Genomic DNA, 12,002 nt, shown 5'->3' with positions numbered 1-12,002 from the left:
AGCCTTAACCCTGTCATCAAATCAGATGGATTTACACCTAGAGCATCTGTCCATTAATAGAATATTTGTTTTATGAATAACATGTTCTGAACCATACGCTGACCTTTTTCTATGAGAACTCATCACTCCATACATATTTTTATCTTCTTGAAGAGTGTATGTAGGGAGCATTAAGAGCCTTTGATGTGGGATCTTTAAAGTAAGCTGTTTTGGGATAAAAAAGGAAATCCTCTCGTGGACTGGTAACTAGTTAGATAGGAAACAATGAGTAAGAATAAATGGTCTGTTTTCAGAATGGAGATGGTAAATATTGCTGTCCCGAGGGTCTGTCTTGAGTGCAGTCCTGTTCAACATATTCATAAATGATCTGGAATAAGGGATAAACAGTGAGGAGGCAAAATTTGCAGATGATGCAAAATTAATATAGTTGAGTCCTAAGCATACTGCGAAGAGCTACAAAGGGATCTCAAAAAACTGGGTGAGCGAGCCACAAAATGGCAGATGAAATTAAGTGTTAGTAAATGCAAAGTAATGCAAATTGGAAAACAACTCCAACTATACATATAAAATGATGGGGTCTAAATTAGCTGTTAGCACTCAAGATCTTGATATCATTATGGATAGTTCTCTGAAAACATCCACTCAATTTTCAGCAGCAGTCAAGCAAACAGGATGTTGGAAATCATTAGGAAGAGAACAGATAAGAAGACACTATACATTGCCTGTATATAAATCCATAAGATGCCCACTTCTTGAATATTGCATGTGGATGTGTCACTCATCTCAAAAAAATTGGAATTGGAAAACATTCAGAAAATGGCATCAGAATTATGAGAGGAGAGATTAATAAGCCTGCTTGAAAAGAGATGATAGATTCATTAAGGATGGGTCCATCGGTGGCTGAGAGCCAGGATGTGCAGAGATGGCATCCCTAGCCTCTGTTTGTCGGAAACTGGGAATGGGCGACGGGATGGGTTGCCTGGCAAAAGCCACTGTCAGAAGACAGGATGCTGAGCTAGATGAACCTTTGGTCTCACCCAGTATAACCATTCTTATGCCTTTTGTAAATAGGCACAGCACTAAATCTTATGAGAATGAGACAGCAAACTTTGTTCTGTACCTTCACTAGAGCCTCCAAATTGAGGTTAACCAATCCAGTCCATAGTATTTTATACGGGTTTTTTTTCTAGATTCCTATTCAGTAAAAGCATACCTTTTCCAGGCTGATTTGAGGCTGCCATGTCCCTCATCTTTAGTCTCGGGAAGTCATGCAACAACAGCAAGAATCTGATTAATTGTTAAGTCACCTGTCCTTATGCAACATTTCTTTCAAGGCTGGCTGAAGTCTTTTTTTTTTACCAACCTGTCAAATGCAAATGTTTTCCTCATGTTTCTAACTCATAGAGTAGTTTCCCTGGGCTGGTGGACCTATCCCTAGTTGATCTACAAAGGAGACACACTATTCTGCACTTCTCCCACAACAACAAAGATTACTAGTATCTCCATATCAGGTTTTTGGTCCGTTTAAACCACCTACAAATGCAAGCCATGTTGTCCTGGAAATACAGGCAGTCCCCGGATTACATGGATCTGACTTACATCGGATCCCTACTTACAAACGGGGTGAGGCAACCCCGCACTAGCTGCTTTCCCCCAGCAGACCAGGGAGACGCGAAGCTAGCGCCCTCCCCCCCGCCCCCCCCAGCAGACCAGGGAGTCGTGGAGCGGCTTTTCTCAGCAGACACGTCAGCTTGAGAATAAAGGACTGAGGGAAGTGAGGTGTGGGAGAATAAAACTGAGCTCTGGAGAAATGTTTGGCTAGAGTTTCCCCTACAGTATGTACCAGTTCCGACTTGCATACAAATTCAACTTAAGAACAAACCTACAGTCCCTATCTTGTACGTAACCCGGGGACTGCCTGTAGTCCTTACTTCATATCTGTGTTAAAACTCAAGGTGATTCGACAAGCTTATAGAACTTTTCTGCTGCTCCTAAAAAGAACCACAGTATGGTGGAAACTCTGTAAAGTAATATTTTATATCAGCAGGCAGGAGGGTGCCCAGTCATCCTCTCTTTGTCAAGAGAGAATCGAGCTATGGAAATTAGTGCCATCTTTACAAAATAACTACCACAGACAGACAAACATGCCTCAACATTCAGTACTCAGCCAATGACTAGTAGTTGCTGAAGGAAGCCATCCTCAATCCTCTATTCTGTAGATGCAGTCTCCCATGTTATGGGTGCTTGCCAACAAGAACATCAAATACTTATCTTTTTTTTCTCAGAGTGCATACTGCATGCAGATGTGTTATTCCATCTTAAAAAAGAGCTGAGGATCCTTCCAGTATTCTTTCCTCTGAAACTTAGAGACCCATGGTCAGTGGGACCCAAGATGTCCAGAAGATCATTGATAGATGTGCTCACTAGGTGTTTCTGAACCTTGCAGAAGTAGTGTTTATTTAGGGCGAGATCAGTCTTACAGGTCCCACCTATTCACCAGTTGAGAGTTGAGCCAATTACTGTTCGCATCAGGGAGGCTGTGGAAGCTAAAAATATAGGGGGGTTGTCTTCAGCTCAGTGAGGTGAAGGTTTGTAAATTCTTATCTGATTTAACTGGGTTTGTGGGGGGAAAGAGTGAATGCTTCAAAGAAATGCAGGGAATCGATATTTTAAGTGTTGATCCCAGTACTACTACTACTTTGGGTATAGTCTTCAGATTTCTCTTTCATCAACAACTGAGACCAGGAACCATTTAATCCTTTTATCTGTAAGGATTGCCTTACTATTGTTTGCTGACTAGGCTCTTGACTGGCAATATGTCTTTTCTTGTCCATTCTTCTCAAGCGCTGAAGAATCCACACTGTCTTAGGGCCGCACTCTAAAGACTGGAAAATCCTCTGAAATGAGATCAGTAGGGATTTTTTTATGTGTGCGTGAAGGTATAGAAGTGAACATAACATAAGAACATAAACCTTGCATTTAAATATTTACAACAACGATGAATTGGGACAGTCTATAAATCTACCAATGTTTCTATTGCATTCTAAAAGATTTTATTTTAAAAAATTAATGTGTTTCAAATATGATTTACAATATTTTTGTTTTAAATCTTTGAAAAAATATTGCACAGTCCTCTCTTTGAAGCAAGTGATAGTTAATAGATAACATTGAGGATTTTACATACAATAGTCATGAGGCTTAACTTTGCATAATTTATGAAGAGAGAACTCTGGCTTCTGCCTCAGTAAAATGTTATGTCAAGGAGCAGGACAAGCAGGAGTGTAATAGTTTTGTAATATTTCTTCACCTACCATCTTAACTGTTGCACAAATAGCACCCAACATGTAACTTTTATATGCTTTGTGAATTTACATATCCTGCCTTCATAATACAGAGCTACTTGATTTTGCTACTTGTATCCACTAGAGTGCTCACAGATGCCCAGAGTAGTGAGCATGCGGATCCTAAACATTCTAAGGGAGGCTCTGATACTGACTGACAGGCTATGTTTACCCATGTGGTTGACAGACTAGCCAGTTAACAGGTAGTTGCCCTACATGACTTATAGTCATTCGGGGAAGTATCTGTTGTGAATCTGTGTCTTGTTTACAGAAACAGGTTTTGAAATCTGCCAGTATGACAAAGAATGGCAGATGTTAAATTTAAACAGAAATGTTTTTGGGCAGTTCACCCAGACCCTGTGGAGAGGTTGATTATCCCACCAGAGAAGCTCAGACCAGAGAATTTATGGAAGATGATGAAATCTCTTGACAAGATAAAGAATATGGAAAAGTGGAGAGAGCATCAGAGCTTAAAGCTCAGGTGGTTGTGCGTGGTGGGTGGGTTTTTTGTTTTGTTTTAAACTTACCAACATACTGGAGAACAGCCTGTGTTCCGTGAGCAGATTACATGAAATAGTCCAAAAAATTCTTGGTGAAATGAAATATGCAGAATTAGATTCTTGTATGCAAAACCAGTTTTAGAAGGCTGTTGGCACGAAGCACTGCTAACCATACTGAGGATCGCAAGAGTATTAGTTGGATCAAGAAAAATGTTTCCCGTGCACAACTCTTGTTGGAAGTGAGAACCTATGGAGAAGAAATGCTGTGATTTGGAAAATAGAACTTTGTCAAGAGAAGAGGCTTTAGTAAAGCTAGCTGTCATTTGGTGAAGGAACTGGAACGAATATCAGCAGTTCTAAGAGACCAGAAGAAAAAATATCTCCAAACTGAGCAACTATTTGTTCATTTGTAGATAACTAGATCAAGATCTGCTCCCAGTTAAGGAGGACTCAGAAGGCTAAGGAAATTAAGCAAGTGGTACTAGGATTAATAAAAAGATAACATCAGTTATGGACAGCAAGGACATTTCATAGAGGGTGAAAACTTCCAAACCCAATTTAGTGCATTGACAGCTAATCCGATAATCAAAGCAAAGTAAACCTACACGTACATAGGGAAGAACAAGCGATCCCGTATGGCAGTAGCAGCCATGCAAGTCACTTAGTTTTCTAAGTCACTTTGACCCATAGTTTTAAAGACATTTAGGAATCTGGCAGTCAAAAATTCCACTTTCTCATAGCACAAATATTTCACAAATATAAGTGAGCTCCACAAGGACAAAATATCTCTAAGAGCTACAGTTACTTAAGGTGAGTAACCACCATTCTATTTAGTGAGTCTTCGTCTTTGTACTAAATTTTTATCATACATGTCAAAGCTTGTTATAACTGCAAATACTTTGAACTTCAAGGTACTATTCACTTTCAAGAAAGTCAGTGAAGGTAAATTTTACACTTTATATTTCAGTTGACAGTTTAAATGACTAAAGAATGTGAACCGGAATTGGTTTTTTAAATTATGGTGAAATAATGAGTTTTCTCTTTGAATTAGGTCGCACTAGTAGCAGTTCTGGTAGAAACTTTTGGGTCAGTGGACTTGCCTCCACTACTAGAGCTACAGACTTGAAGAATCTTTTTAGCAAATATGGAAAGGTAAGATTTTTGATCTTTTTACCCAGAACTGCCTAACAATATCTTCTCTTGGATTTTTCTATTTTAAAATATTTTAATTGAATACCAGTATCACAAATGACGTACAGATAATTGATAAGTAAATTATCAAAAATATTCTTGGTACACACAATAGAAAATAAAGTGTACTAATCTAAGCAATTTAAACTTTTGTATTTTATTCCTCACCCATACAAAAAATACGTTTTTTTCTTCTCCAGATCCTGGTTTGAATCAGTTAAGCTAATGGTTTTGTTACATATATTTCTATATTTTCTTTACTGTAGTGTCACCCTCATGGTCATTCAGCATGAACTTAATAATGCTAAGGGGATATATTTGAAATGGAATGAAATAATATTGGAATTTGCAGCCTTTTTTCTGGTGTGATGCATCAGAATGTCTCCAAATGTTCTTAAGTCCAAAGATTTTTTTGTCTAAAATTGACACTGATAACAAATAACACCCGAAAAAAGGTTTTATATGCTGCTGTTTAATGGTATGCTGAATTAAATTCTATGTTCCCCTGTTAAGAGAAATTGAAAGGGCTGATTTAATGGATGATGAATGCCAAAATTAGTGACTTCTCTCATTCTTGAGGGAATGTTTAAGTACTTTCTCAGAAATCCAGTATCATCTTTTAAAACAACATTGTCAGATACCGTGAGAGTATTTAAATGTTGTTTCACTGAAAGCAGAGGTAAGCACTTTCTGCAAATTTAACTTGAGGAGAAAACAAAACTTACGTTGTAGTCTTATGTTAAATCAAATTAAGCTGAGCTTGAGCAGCCCCCACTCACACTGCAGTGAGCCTGGCCTGACCGGAACAGCCTGCCGCACCACGTGAAGGGCCCTGCCCCACTCCTGCCTGTCCACATTTAAGTAGTTAACTGGTTAAACATAATGTTTAACTGATTAAATGGGATTTTTACATCTCTAGTATCAACATGGGTGGAAATTACACTTGCTTTCAACCATTGTTCCTCTTGTTGCTTGCCATCAGAACGATGCTGGTGACACCCAGAAGAACTAATTGATTGTACAAGATTATTTATAAATAGATTTCACTTTGCTTTTCACTAGTTGAACTTTTGCAACATTGTATTTAGAAAAATGGGTGCATGCTTGATTCCAAAAGATACTGGTTTTGTAATTTATTGCTTAAAAATAGATATTCAGGGTATGATAGGCTTCATTTTAATAGTTAAAACAGGTGAGGGAGAAAACAAACTAATTCTTTAAGTAAACTAAAGTAATACTTCAATAAACTAATACTTAAATGAACTCTGTGTTTTGTGTACTTGCATTAGAATGACTATATAATTGTCTTCTGTAAGGTTGTTGGTGCAAAGGTGGTGACCAATGCTCGCAGTCCTGGTTCTCGCTGCTATGGTTTTGTTACAATGTCTACAGCTGAAGAGGCAACAAAGTGTATTACGCATCTTCACAAAACAGAGTTACATGGGAAAATAATTTCTGTAGAAAAGGTAAGAGATAATTCTCTAAAAGATAGAATAACACCATTATGAATTCCTAAAATATTTCAATATTTCAACTGGTGTTTGCCAAATATAATTTCAGGCAAAAAATGAACCTGCTGGAAAGAAGCCTACAGAGAAAAAAGAGAATGAAGTAAAGAAGGATACAGTTATCAGTGAGAGGTATCATTCTATAGCTACTGAAAAATAGTTTGGTAGTTTTGAGACATTTTCTACTTTATATGGAAAAACAAAGCTATGTAATTGAGCATGGTGAATACACTGAGGTCTGGAGTGAGTCATGCAAAAATATTTTTCCATCAGAATTTATTAAAAAGCAATGAATGTCATTAAAATAGGAAAGGTACGATGATTTTTTTCTAAAAATTAAAATACTGTTTTGTTTCAGAATTTGTATTCTCAACATTATGTTGGATTCTGGTTTTCAGAAACAGCAACCAATGAAAACTTCGGCATTTGTAACTTCAAAAATCAATGTTAACAAAAATTGGCAGATGTTTTAGAGGTGTTTCAACAGAACTCAGTCCTGTTCTTGACAGATGTAAATTACTGTCCTCTTGTATTTTTGTTCTCATCTAGTCTGTTCTTGGTGTGTGTCTTAAATAATTTGAGGGGCAGTTTTTGGTTGGTTATTCTATATTGGAATATGTAAGATTTCTGGTCAACTGTATACAGTCAGAAATCAAACCTCTATATCTGATTATCTAGGAACTAATGAGACTTAAATAGCAAAAAAGAAACAGTTTTAAAAAAAAAACCCTGAAAATAAATTCCTGATTGAGCTACGTTGGACTTTCCTGATTAGACTTTGAAGTATCCTGATTAGTGTTGGGGTTGGGGAAAACCTTAAGAATTGGTTATTTTCATTGAATGCTAATTTTCCCTTCTATTCACTTAGAACTTTAGTCCCATTTCTTAATTCGATTTTCCAGTTCAGTGTTTTGACTCTCTGCTGTTCTACTGTAATGACTGTTCTTTCTGATCACTCACAGTAAGTGCAGATATTTCAGCTGTATGACTTGTTAGGCATATAAGGCCCATGTTTTGTCAGTCATAAATATTCTTATGCCAGCCTGCAAATGATAGCTTTTGCTACATGTCACTATTATAAACCTGTGGCTACTCCCCAGTTTGATCCATACATTAGTCTTTCCCAATTAGAGCTTTTTACACACAAGACATTCTCTCATGCCACAAGGCTACCTAGTGCAACTGTGATAACCGACAGTTGTAGATGAGATGTTCAAGTTTCTGTTCCCATGATTCATTCTCTTTAGTGCCACACTGCTTTTCATTTTAGGAATACTTAAGGAGCAAGAAGAGTTCAGTTGAGTCCTCGCCTTTAAATGTATTTTGAAGCATAACTCTCTTGTCAAATGCTGCTTAATAACTCGTTTTGGGTTTTGTTTAATTTAGCCCTCACTTCTGGAAGCTTTTAATTCCCTGTGAGACTTGCTTTTGTGTTCAGCAGCTGTGCTATAAAAATTCTATTAGATTTAACATTGGTTGCCATGTTTTCTCTCGGTATGTTTACACTTCCACAATAAGTTGACTTAAAGTGTGCAACTCCAGCTACATGAATAACATAGCTGGAGTCACTGTACCTTAGATCAAGTTACTGCAGAAGCTATGCTGCGGGGGGGTCAGTGAAAGAAACTCCCATCATAAGGTAGAGTACGAGGGTCAACTGGAGAGTGATCTTCAGTTGATTTGGCAGGGCTTCACTAGACATGCCAAATGGACTGCTGGTGGATTAATACCAGTGCACGAATCTTGGCTGTAGTGTGGATCTGACGTCTGGCGTTAGGCACTGTAGGGTGTATGTTTTCCTATTGTGTATAGTTCAGCTATCCTGATCTTATGGTAGGCCAAAATTCTTTGAAGTTGTATTGTTGGTGCTGATCTTTTTCACTCATGCCAACAAAAATTGGCATTTTCCAATATCAGTGTCATAGTACATACGCATCTATTCCAACTTAAACCAGTGCCTTATATGTAAAAGGATATTTACATCAGTCTGCTTTTTTGCTCAGACTTTCTGCACATTGATATTATTTGTCAGTGTGGTGTTGGCTTTTTCCCTTCACATTTAAATCTGTTTCTTTTGTATATACCTGGCAGTGTTAAAAAGGATGAAAAGGCTGACCAACAAGATGATGGTAAGAAAACAGAAGGAAAAGATGAAAAAGAAGAGAAGGATAAAGATGAGCTGATATCTGGATCATCAGATCAACTGAAGTCTACAAAATCAGGTAATTTGACTGCTGTTCTATTATACAACATTAAGCATGATTCATGTAGATGCTTACATTTGGGTCTTCCCAAAACAAATAATTTAAATGTTTTGTAAAATCTTTTGGGATTATAAAATGGAAGGCAGTGTTTTGTTTTACTGTTTTAACTTCTCTTATGTCTCCATGAACATGTACAGTGGGTAACTTAAACATATATATCTTAGCATATTAAATAGTAAATAAAATTTATCTGTAACTAGTTGGTAGAAATCTGATGGAAACTGCCAAAATCGCAAAACTTAATGGACATCTTGCTTATGGATTCTGTTTCTTTTTGGCATAAGAGTCATTATTGAATGATTCAGATTATTCTGACAAGTGCATTTTATATTTAGTATCTGTTGGTTTTAGAAATTGAAACATATATAATTAGGTATTTACTATATGCCTGATTATTTTCATGTCAGGTTGCATGTAAAAGTCTTATTAGGTATCTGCTCCTGGTGTTCCTCAGTTTATAAAGTAGCAAAGATAAACTAAAAATGTTACTTTATTTTATGGGAGTAAATTACACAACGTATTCATAAGTCACTTACGTGAAACCGCATTTTAAAAAGGGGGCTAATGTTTAATCATTACATTTTGAGGACTTCTAGCATTGAAAGTTGTAGTTTCCATTATAAGATGTAATCTGCCTTTTTGCGGTTTGTGTAGGAAGTAAAGGAGCAGAGAGGATAGTAGTAATGGACAAATCCAAAGGAGAACCTGTTATTAGCGTGAAAACATCAACTACATCAAAAGAGAGAGTAAGTACGTTCAAAATTCCCAGTAGTAAAATAGCTTTTAAAAGGCTGACATCACAAACCTCCAATACTGCTCTCAAGCTAAGACATGTTTCTTTTGTGAATTTAGTCTGCATTTATAAATTAATGCAGAGACTATAAATAAGCTCTCAGACATACCATTTGGACATTAGGAAAAGGTTCCTAACTGTCAGGATAGTCAAACACTGGAATAAGTTGCCCAGGGAGGTTGTAGAATCCCCATCTCTGGAGATATTTAAGAGTGGGTTAGATAAGTCTATCAGGGATGGTCTAGACAGCATTTGGTCCTGCCGTGAGGGCAGGGGACTGGACGCAACGACCTCTTGAGTTCCCTTCCAGTCCTAGTATTCTATGATTTGTGAAAGGAGGGGATGTTATGAGTGTTCTATTATATGAGTGTTGTTTGTGTTATCATAATTGTGTTCTTACAAATGCACTCCAGTTAGCCTTTATCGTGTTGTTTGTGTTATCATAATTGTGTTCTTACAAATGCACTCCAGTTAGCCTTTATCAACTTTTATATTTGCCATAGAGCCTTAAGAGCCAGGACCGTAAATCAGAAAGCAAAGAGAGACAAGGTATTGTGCCATTCGACAAAATCAAAGCACAGCGAAAAATTAGAGAGGCGGAACAACGCCGGTAAGTTCAATGGCAAAGTTGTTTGGAATTTTTTTCTTTGTAGAACTTTGGTGATTTACTCACTAGAGCTGGGTAAAAGAGATATAGTCCCTTCATCATTTGTATTTTAAGTATAGTTAATTTTTTTTATTTAGTTGAGCATTGCACATGCAGATATCTGCTATTAGATCACACACCGGGAAGCCACAAGCCACAGAAGAGACTGCAAAGCACTGAATGTTGGAATTATTTATATAATCTCTGGAGCTGAACATGCAGTGTGACATTGTGTGAAAACATTGCTTGAATTGTCCTCTTCTTCCTTTTCCATTTACTACCTCTGTTTAATGTTAAGTGTTCTCTGCTGTTTGGCTCAGGGTACACAGATTATCAGGCAAGAGCGAGGAAAATTCCCCAAAACAATTTCATCCTCAGAAGAAGAAACAATGAGGAGTCCTGTGGCACTTACAGACTAAACTGGGGTGGGCAAAAGGGCCACGTGCTCCTTACAGGGCCGGAGGAGGTTTTGCGCGCTCCCCTGCTCCCAGGCCAATCAGAGCCTGGGGGCGGAGGAGTGCGAGAAGCCTCCATCCTGGCCCTGCCCTATGAGGAGCATGCAGCACTTAGAAGTGCTGCCTGCTCCTGGCAGGGCAGGAGAAGACTTCACACACTCCCCTATCCCCAGGTCCTGATTGGCCTGGGGGCGGGGGAGCACACGAAGCCTCCTCCAACCCTGCCAGGAGCACGTGGCACTCTTACGTGCTGTGCAGGGTGGGGTCAGAGCAGAGGAAACTTTGTATGCGCTGTCTCCCCCAGGCCCTGATTGACCAGGAGGTGGGGGAGTGTGGGAAGTCTCCTCCCAGCCAGGGGCATGGACCCCTAACGGGAAGTGTGGGACAGGCAAAGGCACTCCCCACCCCCAGACCAATCGTGGTCTGGGGGTGGGGAACCCGGAAGTAACCTGGCCCTGCCCTTTCCACTCGAGGCCCCATCCCTTCCAGTGTTGCCCGGGGCTACTTCAGAAATTTTTGAAGTAGCCCCCAGGAAACAAATTATTGCCCACCCCTCGACTAAACAGATCTAAGGTGCCACAGGACTTATTTTTTTTGCAGATACAGACTAACCTGGGGTACCCCTCTGAGAACTGAGAAGGAAGATTTTGTCTCAAAATTATGCAGAGCTCCATACAGACCCATTCCATCCAGCAGCATGAACTTTTGGTTTCCTTTTAGATGACTCGCCTTGTCACAGCATTCAAAGTCTGCAAGTAATTTGAAATGTTAAAAAAGTTGGTTACGTGTGTATACAAAGTACAGTAAAACTCCAATACTCCGGCATCCTGTTGTCCAGCACTCCTGATACTCCGGCATCAAAATGTCAAGCTCTCCCATCCAGCTGATTAAAAAGCTGGCCGCTCAGTGCATATGCCAGCTGTACCGGGAAGGAACATAAGACTGGGGGGGAGGGGAGTGGGATCGGGTTACAACATGGAGAAGAGCGTTTTGCTTCAGCTAAGGGGAAAGGAGGGAGGGAGGGGGAGGAAAATTGGGTCCCGGCCAGCTGTTAAGCCGTGCAGCTGCCGATACTCCAGCATATTTGATAATCCAGCACCACCTAGGTTCCAAAGGTGCTGGATTATCAGAAGTCATCTGTATATGTTCATGTATACTACTACTAAACCCTTGTACTACAGTGGAGCATAGTTGTCTACAAGTCTCCTCCACTTGACTGTCTCTAGACAAAACTTCCAGCTAACTCCAGCTAGAAGTATCTGTATCATGTATTATATAAAAATGGTTTACTAACCATCCCTCAA

At 38.9% G+C, this 12,002-nt stretch overlaps 1 protein-coding gene across 3 annotated transcripts in view; it reads left to right on the top strand.

Annotated features, from left to right (window-relative positions):
- Positions 1–12,002, top strand: part of LOC102457986 (scaffold attachment factor B1) — a 44,437-nt gene that overhangs the window by 15,096 nt on the left and 17,339 nt on the right. For all 3 annotated transcript variants that reach the window (XM_075903089.2, XM_075903091.2, XM_075903090.2), the window contains exons 9-14: positions 4,893–4,993; positions 6,349–6,498; positions 6,593–6,672; positions 8,632–8,762; positions 9,459–9,550; positions 10,101–10,207. In XM_075903089.2, the coding sequence (XP_075759204.2) occupies positions 4,893–4,993; positions 6,349–6,498; positions 6,593–6,672; positions 8,632–8,762; positions 9,459–9,550; positions 10,101–10,207 (661 nt within the window). The remainder of the gene's footprint in view (positions 1–4,892; positions 4,994–6,348; positions 6,499–6,592; positions 6,673–8,631; positions 8,763–9,458; positions 9,551–10,100; positions 10,208–12,002) is intronic.

Source organism: Pelodiscus sinensis, chromosome 32 (genome assembly GCF_052426305.1).
Source record: "Pelodiscus sinensis isolate ZL-2025 chromosome 32, ASM5242630v1, whole genome shotgun sequence".
Classification (NCBI taxonomy): Eukaryota; Metazoa; Chordata; order Testudines; family Trionychidae; genus Pelodiscus; species Pelodiscus sinensis.
The sequence above is the reverse complement of the archived record's forward strand: the minus strand, read 5'-3'. Positions and strand labels throughout refer to the sequence as shown.